This window comes from Polypterus senegalus, chromosome 8 (assembly GCF_016835505.1).
Source record: "Polypterus senegalus isolate Bchr_013 chromosome 8, ASM1683550v1, whole genome shotgun sequence".
In the NCBI taxonomy this organism is placed as follows: Eukaryota; Metazoa; Chordata; class Cladistia; order Polypteriformes; family Polypteridae; genus Polypterus; species Polypterus senegalus.
Window position 1 is genome coordinate 60558672 of NC_053161.1, and position 22843 is coordinate 60581514.

At 37.4% G+C, this 22843-nt stretch overlaps 1 protein-coding gene across 1 annotated transcript in view; it reads right to left on the reverse strand.

The window, feature by feature from the left end:
- Nucleotides 1–8921: 8921 nt before the first annotated feature.
- Nucleotides 8922–22843, reverse strand: part of LOC120534555 (IQ and ubiquitin-like domain-containing protein) — a 76493-nt gene continuing 62571 nt past the window's right edge. The window contains exons 10-13 of the mRNA XM_039762149.1: nt 16992–17551; nt 16781–16859; nt 13329–13442; nt 8922–9017 (exon numbers count right to left, since the gene is read on the reverse strand). Of these exons, the coding sequence (XP_039618083.1) occupies nt 8922–9017; nt 13329–13442; nt 16781–16859; nt 16992–17551 (849 nt within the window). The remainder of the gene's footprint in view (nt 9018–13328; nt 13443–16780; nt 16860–16991; nt 17552–22843) is intronic.

Here is a 22843-nt window from a genome sequence, read left to right on the forward strand (position 1 = left end):
GCTGACAACCTGTAGCTTGTAATTGTCATCACAAATAGGCTTTATTCATTTATTCATAGAGTGGTGCCTCATTTCTAGATATCCAAATCTGTGATTACAAGGCATTTCCATCACATATTTCACCTATGGTATTGGGTATTCACTTGTGTTTTAGAATGCTGTCCTAAAACATTTAATACTCAAGACATTTTTTATTTAAACAAGAATTCGTCAATTAGTTTAACTTGAATTTGTCACAAATTATTTTGCAATAAGGTTTAAAATAGTATAAAAATAAATGATAAAGTCAGTAGCACTGATTTAACTGTTTGCCTGTGGGCTATCTAAAGTCTTGAGCAATCTAAGTTTTAGTCTACAAAAATAGTAAACAAGCCTAGAAATTTTGTATAAAAATTCAATTATGCATATAGAAACCCCGATAAATAAACTTAATTTATGAAATGTATTCATTTATGATTGCTTGTATTATTTGTCCTAGGAGTCTGTATACTCATTTGTTTTTTTTTTTTCTGCTGCTATATACATCTAAATTTCGCCTTGGGATTGATCAAGTTTATCTAATCTAATCTAACATTATAGATATATAAATATGTGTGCTCTACATTCTGTTTAGGCTGTCGTTAACTGTTTTCCCCCCACATGCCAAAGCCAGGCAGGTTAGATAAATCGACAATGCCCCAGTGTAAGCGTCAATGTGTGTATGTATGTGAGTGGGCTCTGCGGTGGACTAAAAATCAAAATCTATTTGTCTTTTTTCTGCCTTGTGCTGGGCTAATAGGATAAACTCTGCCCTGCGTGATCTTTAAATAGCGTGCTTGAGAATGAGATGTTATGCTGTGTTTAGTACTGCATTGCAGATTAGTGTTTCTATATATAAATTGTATATACAACACCTATAGTCATTTAATACAGGCCACCAGGATGTTTGCACGTGTAATTTTTATACAACATTTAATCACAGTGGATTTGTTTTATTTTTTTGACACTAATTATACATTTTTGGCTTTGAAATTAACACACAAATTAACACTTTTACTGTAAAACTTCAGTAAAAACAATTTTTTTAATTAACTTTTTGTCAATATTGCATTGAATATTGACTACGTGTTTGGACTTACATCGTGACAACGCAAAGTATAATTGCCCGTGAGTGAATATCGTTTCTTTCTCTCTAATAAATAAACCGACTTTTTCTTATGTTTGTCCCTGTGATTTGTTAATTGTCATAGCAAAAGCTATTGTAACGAGAAACTGTAAACGTTTTAATATGAATGACATATCAAGGTCTCCTTTGGTGTATAATGTTATCTATGGAAGATGTACCTTTCTTGTCGCCTGTTAAAATTTTACATGTCATTGCTGTGTAAACGATCGACAATTTTTGCATAAATTTTGTTTGACTTAATCGTTTCTCTGTGCTAGGATTACCTGTGTATTCATTTTTTCTATTGCTAACCCTTTGGGATGAAATTCTTCAATAAGATTTGGACATAATAAGTCTTATTTTATTGGGAACAAAAATTTGTAAGAGCTGAGAGTGCAGGAACTGTGTCTGACAAAAGCATTCACACGAATGAGAGGTGAGAGGACCGTGGGCGTGGTTGAAAATGATTGAAAGGAGGTCGGGACTTGAAAAAACTCTCTTGGCAATAGTCTTGTCTCAAGATTTTCTTTTATAATAGAGAGATATGCTGTTGTGTAGCAAGCCCTGAAAGGCTTGTGACAGTAAAACAAGTGCAGCAAAATACAAGGAAATAAATGGAGGAACAAAAAACAAAATGATGCAGTCTTTGGATACCAATACCTTGGACACCAAACATAAAGCCAAAGGTGCACAGGAATGGCTTAAAAACATCACTTTTCATGTTGTGGAGTGGCCAAGTCAGAGTCCCGATGTCTCTCTTGGTTAACAAAGTCTGCCTAAACAAGCCAAAATGAGAACCTCAAGCCAAATGAAAATTTGTGGCTGGAGTTGAAAAATGCTGCTCTCTCACAATCCCAATGCAACCCAAGAGAGCCTGATGTGTTTTGCAAAGAAAAATGGGAAAATTGCAATGTCCAGCTGAAATTCATTAAAAAAATACAGATTACAATTTTCATTGTAAGAAAATGGTGTAACGATTCAGGTATTTTATATGTACAAACTGCTTTATTTTCATTATCAATTTTCTAGGTAAAATAACGCCATTAAACAGGATTAAAATCTACTGGTAGTACTAGCTTATCGGTCATCATAAATTGAGATTCTGATTATAAAACCATGGGGACTATGGCACTTTCAGAATGGGGAAAAGAGACAAATCTAACTTTATTAGCATATAAGATCAGTTCAGATATTCAATGTTTCAGTAAACGAATACGGCCTTATTTCCATAAATCAGAATATAGCACAACAGTAATGAGAATATTGAACATAACAGTCATTGATTATCATTATATAGTATTTAAGGTATTGGCATGTTTATTTAAATAGAACTTGTAGATTTACTCACAGTATGGTGGTCTGGGAGAAGGCGTTGTGACATTCTGAGCAGCTCCCCACCTTACCGACAGAGTGTCCTAGGATTGAACCCCATACCCCGTCACTATGCATGTGGAGTTTGCATGCTGTAAGAGGTAACTCTGCTGCTAAAGATTCAGTTTGTGACAACTTGAGCTTTTAAAATAACATTTTCTGATTCTAAACTATGAATTGTTCAATTGTAAAAAAATAAGTCCTAATGGATGCATTTTTGGGGTAATGTGGCCATAAGCACTTTTCACTTACTTTTCCATTGTGTTGAAGGAGGGGAGGTTGTTTGAGCATTCTTAACAGAGAGTAACTTGAAAAAAAAATAATTTAACGAGAGATTAATCCACTTTATACAAAACAATTGCAGAATATACACAAATGCAAATTGTACAAACAAAAAATACAGTCAATAAATAGCACAAAAAATCAAATCTTGGTTTACCAGGTAATTTTCTTTTGAAAAGTGCCCCCTCTCTTACAGATTTCCCTTTTGTTAGGAATTCATTACAACTATTTTTGTTTAGTGACCAGACATATAAAATAGTGAGTACATGACATTATTGAAATAACGGTAAAAAATTAATGAAGAAATTTGAATTAATAACAATCAAAAAATGTAATATATTAAACTAAAATTCTTGTTCAAAGAACTCAGCGCCTTGAAAAATATTGTCCAGGATCCAGTTTTTTAATGCTTGTGCAAGATTTCTGGTCCTTCAGTCAGGAGGGGTGGGTAAAACTCTTGTCTTGACTTCTTAGGCATCCCTTTTTTCAGTGCTGTAGCTCACTTATCTCCTCTCAGATCCTTTTTATATTTGTACATGTTGTCATATAAGTGACTCAAAGATGCAGAGCAGCAGCCTCACCAGTTGTAGGATGCAATGAAAGGAACTTTCTCTCTCTTAAGCTTTGGTTGTGAGAAAGAAGAACTTACATTGAATACCAGACTCATAACAGTCCACTTTTTTAATCTTGGGCAATAACAAATACCAGAAATATCACATGATAAATCTTTGAGTCATTACCCACAGCTCATGACTATAGGACAGAACATGGATATAGATCAACTAGTGAACTGAGAGTTTTGTCATTAGACATCACCACTACATAGTGCCTGCAGTACAACTGCCACACTACAATCCACTTGACAACCACTTGTTCCCTTCTTCCATCACTAATGAACAAAATCTCAAAATATTTGAACTCCACCACTAAGGGCAATTGCTCTCCCATCACTCTTTTCTGAGAGAGAACCATGACCTCAGACTTGGAAGTGCTGATCCTCATTCCTGATGCTTCACACTTGGCAGAAAATTGCTTGATTGCTTGCTGAAGGTCACAGTGAGAATGAGATTATGAGCTGAAAAAATGAGGCTTCCTCACAGATCCACTGGGCTGACAATCCATGATGGGGTGAGAATCTCAGCAATACAAGAAAGTCTCAGAGTAAAGTCAATGCTCCTTCAAGTTGAAAGGAGCCAGTTGAGAAGGTTTGGACATGACACAAGTATGCCTCCCCTAGACGTCTGCACCTGGAGCTGCTCTGGGCATGTCCCACTGGGTGGTGAACCTGTGGCAGACCCAGGATGCACTGGATGGATTGTATCTGATAGATGAGCGGTAATCTGTAAATGGGGAAAGTTGAGACTGGCCTGCTGCCACTGTGATCCTCACCTGGAGAAGAGGCCTCAGAAGATGAGAAGAGATCACACGCTAAAATGTTTTATGGCAATTACCCTTAACACATTCAGAATTAGATTCAGAACCAAAAGTACAAAGAAGAAACGAAAAGAAGTGGTCTTTGTCCAAATCTTAAGGCACATGCTGTACACTTACGTTTATTTATTTTTGGGGGGTTTTGAATCTTCAAAATTTTCTAGAACTACAAATATCAGTAAATTAAAATTAAGTGCAAAGTCATAAAACCAGGAAGTTGTAATACACTTCCAATTACGCATAGTATGTATGAACATTTCTGAGAGGCATGTGAATAGATGAAGACACCTCCAAGACTCTCTAGTCCATGGGTTGTGTTGGTGGGTTCTTTTGGCCAGCTTGAGAGACAAAAGTTACGAGTTAGGAATCTAAAAAAGAAATTTTCTTCTAATTTCTGAAGAGTAAATGCAGATTCAAAGGACAACTAGGTCACAACGAGATAGACCAGCAGGCAAAAACGTTTCCAAACCATAATGCAAATACAAAGATAAATAAAACATAAGGTTAAATAATGTGAGTTTTGAACAGTTCACTTACACTGTTACTCTTTAAAACTGTCTTAAAGACAGGGAGCTCTCTGAACACTTGGGAACAGTAAGTTCCCTTTTATTAAGTCACATCTCCCATCATGTGACTATCAAACAGCTGGCAGGTAAAGCATTATCAGGGCAAAAACCTTTAGAAGGTAAGGGATGTTGGCATGAAACTGGTCCATTGTGACAGAAACACAAAGCGGGAAAGAAAAAAGAAAGTGAAAATACATAAACAAGTCATCAGAATAGATAATCTATGATATGATTAATCAATTACATTATATTTTATTTGTGAATATGCACACAGGGGTGGCACGGTGGCACAGTGGGTAGCGCTGCTGCCTCGCAGTTAGGAGATCCAGGTTCGCTTCCTGGGTCCTCCCTTTGTGGAGTTTGCATGCTCTCCCAGTGTCTGCGTGGGTTTCCTCTGGGTACGCCAGTTTTCTCCCACAGTCCAAAGACATGCAGGTTATGTGCATTGGCGATTCTAACTTGTCCCTAGTGTGTGCTTGGTGTGTGTGCGTGCGCCCTGCCTGGGGTTTGTTTCCTGCCTTGCACCCTGTATTGGCTGGGATTGGCTCCAGCAGACCCCTGTGACCCCATAGCTAGGATATAGCGGGTTGGATAATGGATGGATAGATATATACACATTACAGCATTCATAACACAATCTTTTGAACCACTCCATTTATTTAAATGTACAGAATTCTCATAGATTGAGAGGTGTAAACAACAATGGACAGATATTAACACACAAAGTCACGAAAGTGCACAGGGCTGAACAAAAGACAGCCCTATAAGACTGTGGAGAGCTCTAGCTAATATTCTTCCAACAAAAAAATTAGCTCTCTCAGTCTTTCTTATACGATTTGCGATGGTCATGCCTCTCCTACATTCCAAGTAGAAACTGTCCCCCACTGAGAACATCACAGCTTGTTTCACTTTCAGCTGGAATACAGAAGACATGGTCTTTGGTATGACTTTGTGAGTCACATTAATAGAACATAATTATGTGTTCATGTTCAGTCCCACATTGAATGCATTGTCAAACAGTACTCAAGTACAAGGTGAATGTCACTATTTTAAAAGGCATCAAAGCACACACACACACACCAAAGTCTCAGGACATTGCAGATAAATGTTGAGGATATTAAATGCAAATTCCCAAGCACAATAATATGAATGTAGCTGCATATCATGAACTAAACAACAGCAAACTCTTGTTAGGCTCTTCAGCTTAGCACCGAGGATCACTTAGCACCTTGATTCACCCATCCGTCATCCAGCAGAGTGTACTCTATTGTTCATATTCCAAATCAAAGAAGAATCCATATATAGCTTCTCCTGCTACCTAGAATCAGGAATTTTAAGAAATACCAGAGTCTTTGTAGAAGCCATACAGCCTTATTTTATTGTTGTCATTATACAAGTTCCAGTCAGACCTGCTGCAGAAAAACAAAGATAAAACAATAGTTCCTACATAAAGATATGATACAGGGTTGATGAATATGTTATGTTTTATTTTATTAAATGTTCAATTTAAATTCTGGTATAACTCTGATTTGTTCTACAGGCTGTCTCGGATACATAGAATCTACAAGGCATTCAGATAATTTCAAAGAAAAGGAACAAGTTCTAAATTAAAAACCATAGTTAGCAGCAGATAAAACATGCATCAACAGAATACTAGAGCCAGAATAATATATTTTTTATCTGTTACTTTATAGCAACAGCCAAGATTTTTTGTGTCTTATAGTTTTATTGAGAATGGAAATAACAATGTTTTTACTACAATAGGTTTCAATTGGGTCCAATGCTGAAGAAATAAAAAATATCAAAACAACCATGAAAAAAATCTCCATTTACTATTGTTGCACAATCCATATACCACATATCCAGTCAAATGTTCCAGCTACATGTATTTTTGATAGTGTTATATTAGATATTGTTAAACATACCACTTCCAGTAAATCCTCTCACGAACAGCTAGGGAACACATTCAAATGGAATACAGTTTTTCAATTGAAGACGCACCTCCCCTCTCATTTGCTGGTTGTTAATAGACATACGCAATGCCTTATTTCCAAATTTTTCATCAGTTATTTGAAAACCTGCACTGTTGAATGGATGTTCTACTTCATGTAGCACCTTGGGTAGTCATAAATATGAGGCATACCTTTCCATATGAGTATGTTTTCATTAGCTTTTCTTTAACTTTTAATCTCTAAATGTACTTGCCTCTAACACGACACTTCACAATGTGGATATTATGGAAGGAAAAAATGTATATGTCATAGCATATTAGCATAAATAGCCATAAAAGTAATTAAAGATTCTGAAACATTAGATTAAGCATAAATTAGAATGTTAAGCAAATAAGATAAGTCAAGCAAATGGTAAACTAAAAAATCAGTCATATTGCATTATTTTTTTAAGCTTGAGGCAGAATTGCTAGTGTGGGAAAGAAGGACAGGACAGGACAGGAATGATGCATAGAAACTGCCTGTGCACCTGTGTGCACAAGATAGGAAGCTAAGAACATGGTGGCCTTGGTAGACATGTAAGAAACCAGCTGGATTAGTGAATCAGCAAAAAGACAGCAAAAGGCTTTTGCTATAGACAAGGTCAAAATGATGTAATGCATGAATAACAAAATTAGTATATTCAAGCACTAGCATAAATAAATATAGAAAAATATATTTAAATTAGTGCAGAGATCAAGCCAAATCAAGCATGCCAAACAACTGATTAAATAAAGGCACACACCGTATTTCTTTCAATTAAAGCTTAGCTTTAGGCATCAGACAAACCAGCTTAAAAGTCTGAGAAAGAGGAAGTGACGAGAGGAAAGCCCATAAATGGAAGATGAACATCTGTACTGGCCTTGGCTAGTGAAAGAAATAAGCAAAAATAGAAACTAGAGATAAACAATGGACAGTGAGGACAGGTGCAGAATGAACTAATTGAACGAGGTCGGAGTGATAAGAAATTACTATATAAGTTTTGAGTTTTGAACTGTTCGAGTCTCAGCTCAATTTGGCTGTATTGGGTTGAGTCCATGTTACTATTTGTGTTGTTTTATTGCAATAAAGCTTTAAAACTCTGTTTGCCTATCCTGAGTCCTAATAGCCTTCATTTTCAGGTAAAAAGCCTTCTGGTGACAATTATCATGTGAGGAGAAAGATAACCAATTAACAAGCTGTAACCAGGAAAGACTCCTGACCAATGAACAAATGGGGAGGCGGGGCCTTATTTAAAAAATTCATTCTCATTTGAGCACGCTCCCCAGCTGTTCACAAGCGTGTTTACCGCAAGTGGTGTATTTAACAATATTTTAGCAAAATTAAATAAATGTATGTCTGGAAAGTTGTCAGCATATAACTTGGTATCTGACAGGTGGGTTGTGAGAAACGAGTAAATGGAATTTTCTTCTGGTACATTTTGATATTGTTTGCTATTTGTTCAGGATTGGTCCCCATTGAAGCCATTTGTGCCAGGAACTTTGTTATCTCTGTTCTCCATTAAAATGTGAAGTTGTATTTTTTTTCTTGGCCATCATTACAAAGTGTGTGGGGTAAGTAACATATTTTAAGCCTCCTTATCTTTCTCAACATCCATTCTGTCAAAGAACACTGTAATCCGTTAATGTGTATTTTCAATGCTTCACTTTCTATCAGACATCTTACAGTTTGGTTCAACTTTATATTTTATATCATTATCAGCTGATTTTATTAAATTATAAAAAAATAAAAACAATCTATTTATACAGAGTGGCCAGTAAAATTAAAACATCGACTTGAATATGAATGTTATTATTGAGCTTGAAAAATATTATGGATTGCTTGAATAAACCAAAGGATACTAGTTTGATTTAAAGCAGTCTTACCTTTTCATTTTTGTACATCAATAAAATCCCATGGCTTTTAACTGCAAATGTGCACACTAAAGTATGATATTATGTGTGGCTTGTTCTTTTACTTTTAATGATTTTTTTTTGTTACTTCTTTCAGGCTTCACATAAAAGGACCTGTTGGTGTTGCAATAACCATACTGATAGTCCTAAGGTCCTAATTAGTGTTTTGAGGTTCTGTGAAAACACCTTGTATGGTTTTGAAGGGATGCTGCAGAAGTATACAGTGCAGTTTGGAAGCATCTAAATCCTATAACTGCTTAGCCATAATTTCAATCCTGGAGAAATATTTCTTTCCCAAAACATGTTTCTGCTTGATGCTTTGAATGAACTTCACTTCATAGTCCTGCAAAACAAAACAAAAAAAACTTTTATCATGTAATAATGGTAACTGACAGATATTGCTAGACTTGCACTATTCTCTAGAGAAGTTGTTCAGATATTTTCACAGTGTTAAGCCCATCTTAAAAAAGCCAACTTCTATTATAGAAAAAATACTGTTTTAATGTGATGCTCAGAAAAGACACCAGCATAGCTCTACAAACATTACCAGTCATGTTCAGTAAAACGTGCAACTGCGAATACAAAAGCATAACCAAAGGTTAACCATAGAGTGGCATACTCAGCTGTAGTATAAGAGGCAAAACCCCTGAAACAGCAAATGCACTTACTGCATATATTTCTAAATAGGAATTTGTTGTATTCTGTAATTACATGACATCACAAACAACCCTTCTGAGTATTCGCCATAACATTCCTGGCATGCACATACAATAACACAGAATTCTAACATAAAATGCATTAGAGCTCCTTGACATTTAATTTATATCAAAAAGCGCCCATCTGATGGTGAACACGTTACATCTAAATGACGGTATATGAAATAAACACAAAAAATGACTTCAAATGATAGATAGATAGAAAAGAGAACTTGTAACATAAATAATTTCAAACAAAACCGCCAACACAGTATATGCTGTAAGACGCTAGGGGTCGCTGTTGCCCCTTTCAACCCAACAGACAGACACACTGAACACAGGATAAAATCACCAAGAAAGTTTTTAATTATTTTTCTTCTTGTTGTAGTGCCCTGAAGCACCTCAGCCACCATACACAGGCAATACAATAATAATAAATACAATTAACCATCACAAATCTCTCCTCCATACCTCCCAGCAATTTCTGTCCTCTACCTCCCAACTCCAGTTCACTTGCTGGGTCTCCAATAGTCCTTTATATAGTGTCTGACCCGGAAGTGCTTCAGTTCTTCCGTCCACATTCCCGCACTTCCAGGTCAGCTGGAGGAGTTGAGTCTTCTGTCAGCCCGGAAATTACTTCACAACTTCTGTCCCAGTGACTTGATAGTACTTCCAGGCTATGGAAAAGATACAAGTCCCCAGGTCACCCTGCAACGTCTCCTGGAGGCACCCACAGTATCCAGCAGGGCTGAGAAGTCGAACTCCAAATCCCATGGTGCCCTGCAGGAATCCAGGTCACTGCTATGCTGCAGGGAAATTGCCATCTGGTGTTTTGGTTGGAGGCAGTGTCCCACAGTAGCTGTCTTTGGGCGCTCTGGCCAGGTTGAGCAGCTGACCGTCTGCCACAATGCAATGGACAATAAAACCCTCAGACAAGATCACTGAATTCAAAGTACCATTCAATGCTGAAGAAGAATGGATCTACTGGTGCAAAAACTGAAGCAAGCCATATTTAATTGAATTCAAATTTTATTTGTCACCTACAAATTATCCTTACAGTACAATATGTAGTGAAGTGCTTAGTTGCAAAACACCAAGATTGTGCACTTAAGAAGAATATAAAAGGACAATAACACTTATACAAGACTTTATACATATCAATAAAATGTGTTCAATGAATGTAACAGTATGCTTTATAATAGAATTACAAAGTATGAAACCAATTAAATAACTTGATAACGCAAAGAATTTAATGTAAGAGAGTTAACAATAGGACATCATGTGGTTCTAGACACTTTCCTTATTCAAGACAGGGATGGACTGTGGGAAGAAGTTCAATCTCAGTCTCTCTGAACTGGTTTTATGGTAACGGTGGAATTATCTGCATCTCAGCACAGACAAGTGGCCATTGTGGGGATGGCTGGTGTCATTGATAATTTTCTTTGGTCTGGTCTGACATTGCTCGGTGTAGATGTCTTGCCTCAAAAACAACTCAGGGGTGTAATCTCCTCAGCTCATGCCATCATTCATTATATTGTAGTTTTGATGTCACTTTAATATTTTCATCTTTTAAGATAACTAAATATCTAAAATGTACGCTCTATTGATCCTAAGATGTGCTCACAAAGAGGCAGAACAGGCATCACTAGTAATGAGTGAAACAATTACAGTGAAATATAATTTACATCAATATTGAATGTGCAGAAGAAGGCAGCTGTTTCAGCTAAGAATGAATTCTTAGAAAAAAATATCCCTCGCTTTTCAGATCAAAAAAACATTAAAAACTCCCTAAAAGCCTAATTTTAGTAAGTTTTGCATTTTGCAATTGCAAAATCAGACACACATTGAACTTTAGGAGCAATTTCACAAAACTGTATGCAAAACAAACCACTGCTGTTTTGCCCCATTAGTAGGCATCACCAAGCACATTGGGACACCATCTGGCATCATTTTTTGTCATATCTCAACTTCTAGCACATTATATGTTTAGAAAAGCATTTTCATTTATAATTGAACTGAAAACAAACCATTTATGATGTTATTTATTTAAGAATTTTGAGCAACATTTAATTGGATTAAAACACAAAACGTTTTCAATTTGGCTTTCATCCTGGACACAAAGCAGAAACAGTCTTGACTCACTTGTTAATGATATTTTAATACTCTTAGATGTTACTAATATTATATTTTTAGATTTAAGCACTGGCTTGATACTGATGGCTTTAACATTGTTGCTGGTTCATTTCGTACATAATAATAATAATAATAATAATAATAATAATAATAATATTTATATAGCACCCTTCCCATGCTCAAAGCATTTCACAGAAAATCAGAAAGAACAATACGGCATATAAAACATTGGATACAAATAATATCCACATAAAAAAACTACATACTGATAAATACAAGATATACCGTACAAAGCATTAAAACAGAATAAAAGACAATCAGAAAAAAAATAAGAGAAAACCCTGAACAAATAACATAATTTGTGGTAAAATAAAAGTCTTTCTGGGCATCAAGACATAGATGGAAAACTGAAAGAAGGGTCAGAAAGTCAGAGCAAGTTTAATGTCTTTCTGAACAAATTAATTTTAAATTGTTTTTTGAAAGAATGAATTGAGTCGGCTGATCTCACTAATTTAGGGAGGTTGTTTCAAAGTCTGGGCACTGTACAGCAGCTGTCACCCACAGAGCCCGATGAGATTGTCAGAACCGGTGGACCTTACTTGTGAAATACTGTTCACTACATACAGAGAGGGCTGATTAGCACTCCTCATTACTGCCCACATCTATACAGATGATTTCTCCAAGTTCAGTCCTGGGAGGAATTCTTATTTCTTTTCAGTCATTGCCATTAGGAGATACAATTTGAGAAATCTAAAGTGTCTCCTATCAGCCACACAGAGAGAGAAAGACTTCTAAATTATAATTCTTGTGAGTGTATTCCCAAGCAGTGTATAAGATAAAGTTAAATAGCAGTGTACTTTACTGTTACATACATTACAAAATATATTCCAATAGATAGAGAATCACAAACATTAACACTGAATACACCCAATGAGGTGTAACTGCCAGACAGATAGAAATCAGTCTTACATTGTATTTGCCCTTTACTAAGTTTTAGTTTCAGTTTGTCTGTTTTCATGGTTATAAGGCATTTGCTCCAGCATTCTTAGGGACAGTGTCAACCTTTGAAATCTGCCATCTACTGAAATGAAAAAGCTATTGCGTTTTACTATTACGTGCATTTCTTGGATTAGAAGAAGATGGTGAAGAGTCACTGGCCATTGCTAGCACAAACACTCCTGTTCGGATGTTGATAGCGTATGAGGTGCATCAGGTATGTTTGGGTAAGGAGTACGACAAATTGTGCGGGGCAGTGGACCCCAAGGACTGAGATTAAGAAACCCTGCACTGTAAAGAAGAACAAAAAAGTATTCCAGATAAAATACACTAAATTAACCATATATATTTACACAGTAAAAGATTTTAATACAATAAATGGTTAAAACAATATTTTTAAAAAGGTTATATATTTATATATACATATTATATTTACATTTCAGCAAAGTTTTAACTGCCGATATCAATAAATTGTGAGTATCTCAAAGTGCAGGAGTATTTTATGGATAATGGTTGTATTATGACATATTTTCAATGAGCTGAACTCTGAGAAGAGAAAGGAAGAAAATGAAAGAAAATAACATAAGTTAGTCTCAGAGTTCAGCTCATTGTGAATATATCATAATACAACCATTATCCACCATTAAACACCATTAAGTGATTTAACGTAAGGAAGTTGTAAAAAGAATTTAACTCAAAATGATCATACTTGCTGGCTACTACTACTTTAAGTAGTTATTTCTAAAAATATTACTTCTGATGCACCTGAGGAAATCTGCAATTGTGTGGCTTGCTGTATTTATGTTTTTTTAGATTTTTTATTTTCTTACAATTTTCTGGGGCATTTCTTTTGGCAGATAATTCCACATCTGCAGCTTTGCATAACGGATCATCCGTTTTGCGGGGAGGGCAATGCTATAAATTATTTCTGGTGATCCCTGCAGCTTTAGTTAGTGGGAAAGAAAGTTAAACAATATCAATATCAAACAATTTAAGCTACTGTGGGTTTTGTTTGGCTATGGAAGCTGATTTATATTGGGTTTTGTTTAATAAATAGGCAAAACCTTCACACCCTACATCACAAAAGCAACCTTTCCTTCTCCTCACAACAACATAACTGAAGAAACTTAAGCATTGGTTTGTTTTATTATGTGAAAATGGTTGTCTAATAAAGGTAACTTTGTGTAAGTATTGTTTAAATATGACCTAAGTTTATAAAGGTTATAAGTATCACAACTACTGCATGTGCAAACTATGAAAACTGAATGAAGAGTGATACAAAATAAGTGAGTTACATGAAAAGAATAGAATTAAATCATATACCGGAAAAAGTACTGCACCGTGATGCTATAATAACATAACAAATTCATACAGAAGTAATGTTATCAAAACATACATAATTTACATAAATAAATTTAACTGAAGGAACTTAATTTTTATCTTTTGAAACAAGGCAGTATAGGGCACCATAAAAGCTAACAATTCATGTAAAACCAATGCTCACAATTCAATGAAGTAAAACTTGACAGATGTTTTCTACATGTACAGTATACATAGGGGTATGTAAGCGTACAATTTATTTATCCATTTACTCATCTTTCTTTGGTGCTTACAGCCATGAGTGGTGTTCCCCAGTCCAATTTTACAGCTTTCTTTGCATAGACTGTTCATTATTAACTTTCAGCCATATGCTGAAGGCACTCCATAGAACCAACTGATTCTTCTGAATTTGCCCTTTTAATTAATTGCTAACAATAAAATGCTGGATGACTTTGAATTATATCAATATAAAAAAAAACAGGCATTCTTTTAGCAGATGGTAATTACACAAATAGCATGACAATGCCAACAAATTTAAATTGAACTTTACTTTGTGTGAATCCAAATGAAATGAATGTGTTACCTTTGACACAAATTTTATTATAGTTTAATACATTTCTTCGCTTTTAAGATCTTTCTCCAGCTTGATAAGCTAGTTCATTCATTTGTGTAGGAAGCATAATTAACGATTGTAATGCATGTTCCAATCAGTTTAATCAGTCAATGCTGTTCCAATCAGCCAATTACAACAATTAATTTAACTCCACAAACATCAGCAAGGGTTATAAGTATATATAGTTAATATTAGTTTATCAGCTGATTGCACTGGAAATAAAATGCTCAATTTCATACAAAATACACTACAATACGGCCGGGATCTTGTCTGAGTCTTCTTTAAGCTTTAATTTATATTTCTTTTTTCATTTTCATATACATCTTTTCAATAAAGGCCTTTATTGATGAACTCATTTTTCATGCTTGAGACATTCACATGAGACATCTTGCCTGAAGAAGGGGCCCGAGTTGCCTTGAAAGCTTGCATATTGTAATCTTTTTAGTTCGCCAGTAAAAGGTGTCATTTTGCTTGACTTTTCACTATTTTATCAATTGCAACTGTGATACACAGAAAGAGAGAAATATCCCCCTAAAATAGTGTTTGCTTATAATGCGATTCCCACATCTCCTCAACTAGATACAAATGTAGGCTGACTCTCTAAACCTCATTCTAACTTATTTGCATTACTTTTACTATACACTAGCCAAATTACCTGGCACTGCCTGGGTATAAATAAACAGGGGAAACTGTCTTTTGGAAATTCAACTTGGCGCAACACAACACATGATACACATCAAAATAACCTATTGTTAGACAAAAGCTGTAATCCAGCAAGACAATAAAATTGTTCTCTTGATTAGTTGAGAAGAAAATGCTGTACATACTGTGGTCATTGGCAGTTATAAAACTTTGTGTATGCTAAAGGTTTCCTCCCATCATCCCCAGCACATTTCTTCTGCCTAATGGGAATTGTAGTTTCCTCATATTCATTGGTTGTTGGGTTGCTGCCATCAAATAATAAGTCCCAACATACCATATTGTCTATCTTCTAACTTTTACCAAAGGCAACACTCAAGCAAAATTTTGTGAAAATCAGTTCAGACATTTTTGCATAATTTGGCAGACAAACAATCAGACATCCAAACAGTATAAGGCTTTAGTTATATAGATGTGATACATTATAATATACATATATACTGTAATATATATATTGTGATGGATGGCTGGCAGTTCAACCCGATTGAAACCCCCAAGACACTAGATGGCAACTTCCCTGCAGCTTAGCAGTGCCCCGGATTCCCGCAGGACACTATGGGAGATGGAGTTCGGCTTCACGGCCCTGCTGGGTACCGTTGGTGCTGCCAGGGGATGCTGCAGGGAGACACAGGGACTTCTGTTTCCAATACAGCCCGGAAGTACTCCCAATTCATGGGGATGGAAAGACAGAAGTAATTCCGGGCTGAAGAAAATACAAGTCTCCATCTGACCCAGAAGTGCTGGGGAATCACATGGACGGAAGGACAGAAGCACTTCTGGGTCAAAGACTATATAAAGGACTAGTGGAGACCCAGCAGGAGAGCCAGAGTTGGGAGGGAGTGTGACAGAGCTGCTGGGAGGAGAGAATTGTATTAGTGGTTATTGTTTATTGTGGAGGTTGTGGTGCTTTGGGGCACAATATTGAAAAAAGAAAAAATTAAAATTAATTCTTAGTGATTTTATCCTGTGTCTTGCTTACTGTCTGTTGGGGTAAAGGTGAGCAACAGCACCACCAAGCGTCCACTTTGTGGACCGTTTTTACTTGTGTACCACACGGCCTCGTGTAAGACGTGCACCCTAATTTTTACAAAGAAAATCGCGAAAATCGTTTTGCTCCGTGTACGACGCGCGTTGTGACTGTATAGGAAGCTTTAAGGGCACGTTTTCCGCGAAATGCCCTTCTGTTTTTGTTGCATGCCGAAAGTTTTTCTTTCTTGCGTTGCCAATCTCAAACAAATGACTCTGGAACACCATACTTGCGACCTGCTGCCCGATTTCCTATCTCCTCTGCTTCCAAAATCACTTTTAGTTTCTCTCCAACTATGAAGGAGCGTAAACGCTTGCTACTATCCATGCTGAATGATGACGCCAAACTGATTCAAAAACAAGAGCGAGAGAGAGTGAGAGCACGAGAGAGAAAGCGAGCGAGCCCAAGCACAAGAAGTAAACATTACAGAATTACATTTCTTCGTGTATGACGCGCACCTGATTTTCTAATGCTAATTTTCGGGAAAAAATGTGCACAAGGTCCATGCGTAAATATGGTACATATATATATATATATATATAGTATAATATAAATATATATATATATAAATATAAATATAAATATATTTTCCAGGGGTGTCCCAGCCATCCATCACGTTGCACCTCCCTTAGCTGAGCAGCATAGGTCGAAATGGCCTTCTCCAGGAGGGGCTGTCTGCAGCAAGTAGACCGTGGCTTTGTCCTGTAACACAAGAAAAAGAGAACTGCAGGGAAATATTGTGGCTTTGTTTGCTCTTATTGTCCTCCCCGGTTCTCCGTGGATATTTCCTCCACAAATGGCCCGGCCAGCGGCATTCATAGCACAGCCACCAACCTCCTGACATTCGTGCTCTGTGGGTTTGGAAGCAGGTGGATTGGCTCCCCGCCCTCGTGGAGAGCGTCCCTCTGTAGCACAAGAGCATTCAACTCCACGTGTCGCACTGTTAGGAGATCCCTGCTTTTCCTCGGGATCCCCTCTTTTATCTGGGGCTTAATCACAGTCTGAGTTTCTCTATGAGTAAAAGAGAGACCCCTCACTGTCTGCACCCCTTTAGATTTACAGATGACCGGTGCCAATGTCTCAAGGGTCGAGATAACCTGGAAGTCAGCACTACCCAGTTGCTTATCCGACCCTTCCACCGTACACTCGGTCATCACCCCTTTATCACTTGTAGGACACAAGGTTACTTGACAGCTGATATGAATAAATAGTGATGCCTCTTCACTCTGTGTCCCCTTATTCTGTACGGTACCAGTTTGACCCACCTGTACTGCTGAATTCATCGTCTGGAAAAGCTCCCGACCAAAACATCGCAGGTACTCCTCCACTAGTTTTAATGGTGCCTTGGCCGTCGCTCCCAGCTCCTCAAATATCTTCTTGATTGAAGACACAATCTGAAAAAAAACTTTGCATGGGCTGGATTAGTCTTTCCAGCTCCCTCACATCAATATTATTACATGAATCGACCTGAGGTGGGCTCGGGCCATCATCAGCCCCACTCTCCTGGTTGTGAGCTGGCGAACATGCACATCTGAGGCACATGCACCGTCGGGTCTCGCAAGGACAGCTGGGAATTAGAGTTCCAGGATGCAGCTAATGGCCGACTGTGATCCGCCTGTTTCAATTCATCAGCGGATCGTTCAGTCATGTCCTGGAACTCTTTACCTTGTGGCAAGTGGTGTCTCGTTTGCCTCCCCCTTTCCCTTCGGGAAGTTTGAGTCCATCTGGGAAATGCCGACCTCACCGACAGGACAACGTTGACCTTCTCCTTCCCACAATTCCTCGTGGCAGGTCACGTGTCCTGCTTTGGCAAGATGCAGGTAAACATCCACATAGCGTGCATGCTGGTCATAAAGGCCATCCTCATCTTCGGGATTATTCCAGGCTCTGTGTCATTCTTCCAGATTCTCTTCATCTGTGAGGTATGCGCACGGGACAAAATCTTGCTGGCTACGCCACTGTAACACTAGATGGCGATATAACAGCGCTTAACCCAAAACATAGACAATGATAACACGAGTTAAAAGCACCAAGAAGTTGTTTAAATATTTTCTCTTTGTATAGTGCTCCTCAAGCACCACCGCCATCAATAAACAGGCAAATAACTACAATAGTAATCATAATTAAATCACAATTCTCCTCCACACCTCCCAGCAAGCTCTGTCTTCTACCTACCAACTCCGGCACGCTTGCTGGGTTCCCATCAGTCTTTTGACCCTTCCGACTACGTGACTGACTGGCACTTCCGGGTCTAATGAAGAATTGACATTTTCTTCAGCCCGGAAGTACTTTGGGGCTTCTGTCCTTGTGACTACCTTGTATTTCTGGGCTTAAAGGAAAGTATGAGTCCTCAAGTTCTTCAACAGCTCACCCTGGCGGCACCCATGACACTCAACAGGGCTGTGAAGCCGAACTCCAAGTCCCAGGATGCCCTGCGGGAATCTGTGGCCCCTGCCACACTGCATGGGAGCTGCAATCTAGCATTTTGGGGGAAGCAGTGTCGGCAAGTAGGTGCCTTGCCCTATCCTTCCATTCCAGGGGCATCCTGGCTGGTTTGAGCTGCTGGCCATCCATCACAATATATATATATATATATATATATATATATATATATACACACACATTTATGTATTTATTTGTTTGCTTATTCCTACATGTTTATACTTACCATTTATCTCTTTTTTAGTAGATTAATGTATTCAGTAGAACACAGAGTTCTTTTCCAAAAGCCTAAGGTGTCTAGATTCCTCCAGAAATCAGTCAAGTCCCAGCCACAAAATAACTTTATGGCCTGATTTAGTCCTGCAGAACCATCTGGTTGTAATAGACATATTCAGGGTTCTTATGCTAGCATGTCAACTAAGATGGTAGATGAGAAAAACTCCTTTTCAAGAGAATGAAAAGGAGGGAAGTTTGCAAGAACACACCAATGTGCAGCACTTAAACTGCCTGCTTATTATTTGGACCTAGCTGACTTCTCTGCATATTTTGTCTCATTCAGAGATTCCTTTGCAAGGATCATTTCCAATTAGATGGACGGTCCTATGATGGAAGACTGTAACAGCTGGTAAACTAGGAAGACTAAGAGATGGTGAAGCAACAGAAGGCCTTTGCAGAAACATTCATTCACTCCTGCTCACATAACACAAGACCCTATGTTAAGACCAGTATGTGTCCTACAGAAGATCATTTAGAACATTGCTCAGATTTCCTGTCATCTACAATGCCCACAGGAAGACTTGGCAAAAAATTAATTCCCGCACTTTTCTGAATTAGCACTACCAGGATCCGAAGGGAAAACAGCTAGATGTGTTTTACTGGGGTTTAGGGTATGGGATTCTCACTTACCTAGCAGTAATTTCAGTCTTTAAAGACAATGTCACATTGCATGACTTTTGCTGTGATTTCCTGTCATAGCCTTCATTTGCTTAATTGTAGCAAGTTGGAGGCATTTTGGCAGTGTGCTCTTGTGAAGCACAATATGCCCAGTGACTCACTGCAACTACGCTACAACTCACACTGATTAAATCAAGCAGGTTCGATTTTGTCTTTAGCCATAGGAGAGGATCTGTGTGCATAAGAACTGGCAACCAATGAATATTCAACTAGCAGTACAATTCATACAATACAATGACAAGGAATAAGGAACATGGGTGTTTTGGACTTGTGTTTTATATACGACAGAAGAGAAAAAAGACAAAAAGGGCAGGCAGAGATTGTGGCTGAACTTAAGGAAATGTGTTTTACATGTGCAAGATGCTGTAATGTGAATAGCTCAATTAAGTAGAAGTAGGGGCAAATGGTCATGAAACGTTGAACTCATAACATTATATTACTTTTTTTATAAGAAAATGTGCTTTTCTTTTAGTACTGCTGTCTAGCTGTGTCCCCTTTCTATGTTCTGTACCAGAATAAAATGTGCTGTGCTTTTGCATTTGGAGAAAACAGTTGCAGATTAGATGAAAATGTATATGCTAATGGAACAAATTTTGCATGTGGTGAAACAGTATTATTTTGAGATTTTGTTTGCAAAGTAAAACTAAAAGTTTTGCTGTGAATTCAGTTTTGCAGAAATCATTTGGCTCATCACAAGCCACCACAGCTACTCTTGCAAACAGACTTCACAGTGCAATCTCCCTCTCCGTCTCTCTATGGAGGCCAAAGAATAGAAAAATATAAAGCCCAAAATTTGCAGAACAAAGTACAGTATATAATTGTCAGGAAGTCTACAATCAGCAATTATTTTGTGAAAATAAAAGATGAATCTATGATGAATCTAGATCTGTCTGTAATTATGGCTGTTTCACTTGGCAAGTGTAAAACAATTAAATATAAATTAGACTGTAAATGTAATGCTATAAAATGTATGCCTAAACTTCAAGGTATTAGGCCATATAATAATTTATAGGACATGGGAGTGAATTAGTATGAAAGTAGTGTAAGAAAATGATGATTCTGCAAATAGGTAACATGATTTTTAAGAAGGAAATAAAAAGGCAAGTTATTAACAAGACAAGATAACAGATAAATGCAAAACAGAGAGAGCATCCAATATTTTTAATCTTGTTTTAATTAATGAAACATTTGCTCTAAAGCACATTATTTTACAGAGTACATATCTGTAAAGCACCTTTACAAGTAGAGAAGTTGCACGCTTATTTTCTATAACTTTGCAACTAGAGTACAGTAACATTAAGAAAGTTGCTCAGAGGCAGTTTTTGGGGCTGAACCAGTGGTTCTCAACCTGTGGGGCGGGCCACCATAGGGGGTCGCAAAGTAACAAAAAGGGGGGCGCGAAGATGTGAAAAAAAGAAAACAAGAATCAAACATATGAAAAAAACATCTGTTGAAACCAAAACAAAATAACTTAAACTACCTTCTGATACTAGAACAATAAATATAGAGTTAGATAAATGTCGATAAAAGTTAAGTAGGTATAATAAAATATGTATCTACATTTCAAAAAAATGTTAGGGGGGCGCGATTAAAACTCTTATGAAATCTCGGGTCGCAAATACTTAAAGGTTGAGAAACGTTGGGCTGAACTAGAAAAACATATATATATTTAAAATTCAATAGCTATAGGTAGGACACTAGCAGGAGTTTCATAATTGAGGTTCTAATGCAGTATATGATTCATCTTTGAGTACCAGGTGAGAATACAAGTGTGCAAAGTTTGGGCAGATTTGTCTTGTTCTATAACTATTAACGTATCGTTTGGATTTTGATTAAAATTCCCTTAAACTGATGTGCTGGGTAATTGGAATAAACTATTCTTGTACAAAATGTTTTCAGTCAAAGGTGAATGAAGTTGTTTGCATTCAGCAAGGTGCCACTGATGCAAATAGTGTATATAATTCAGTAACACTTTAGTTTAGGTACTTCAAAAATGTATCTATTATACGTTTACTCTTATGTAACAAGATCATTACAAAGGCTCCTTCATGGATCCTACTGAGAATGACTCTAGCAAGGACCTTGCCCAGCACCGAGAGCAGCATTATCTCCCTTTAGCTGCCATAATCCAGGTAATCACCCTTCCATTTCCAGATAGGGACGACAAGTCCCATTTTTCAGTCAGTTGGGATGATGCCCATCTCCCAGATGGAAGCAAAGACTGTTTGCAATGCCAGGTAGACAGCCTTATCACCAGCCTGGAGAAGTTCACCCAGGATACCACAGATCCCTGCAGCCTTCCCTACCTTCAGCTGGTTCACCACCTGTTCAATCTCAGTGGGACTGGGTAGTTCACAGCTAATTGGAGGATCATCCTCAAGAACTGTGGATCCAACAATAACAACATTTATTTATATAGCACATTTCACACAAAAAAGTAGCTCAAAGTGCTTTACATAATGAAGAAAAATAAAAAGACAAAATAAGAAATTAAAATAAGACAACATTAGTTAACATAGAAAAAGAGTAAGGTCAGATGGCCAGGGAGGACAGAAAAAACAAAAAAAAAACTCCAGACGGCTGGAAAAAAAAATAAAATCTGCAGGGGTTCCAGGCCATGAGACCGGCCAGTCCCCTCTGGGCATTCTACCTAACATAAATGAAACAGTCCTCTTTGGATTTAGGGTTCTCATGGACGCTCTTGATGATGATGGTCATGCAGACGTCTGGCTTTTAATCCATCACTGTTGGAACATCACAGTGCTTTGAGTAGATGGTGGTGGTGCAAGCCACCACCAAAAGGATACCGGTAAAGGAAACAGAAGAGAGAGTAGGGGTTAGTACAGATTTTAGAGGCACCATGAATAGTTATTATAATGAGTTGGAAATACAGAGTATCAGGATTAAATTACAGTGAAGTTATGAGAAGGCCATGGTAAAGTAATGTGTTTTCAGCAGTGTTTTAAAGTGCTCTGCTTTATCAGCCTGGCGAATTCCTATTGGCAGGCTATTCCAGATTTTAGGTGCATAACAGCAGAAGGCCGCCTCACCACTTCTTTTAAGTTTTGTTCTTGGAATTCTAAAGAGACACTCATTTGAGGATCTGAGGTTACGATTTGGAATATAAGGTGTCAGACATTCCGATATATAAGATGGAGCGAGATTATTTAAGGCTTTATAAACCATAAGCAGAATTTTAAAGTCAATCCTGAATGACACAGGTAACCAGTGTAGTGACATTAAAACTGGAGAAATGTGTTCGGATTTCCTTTTCCTAGTTAGAATTCTAT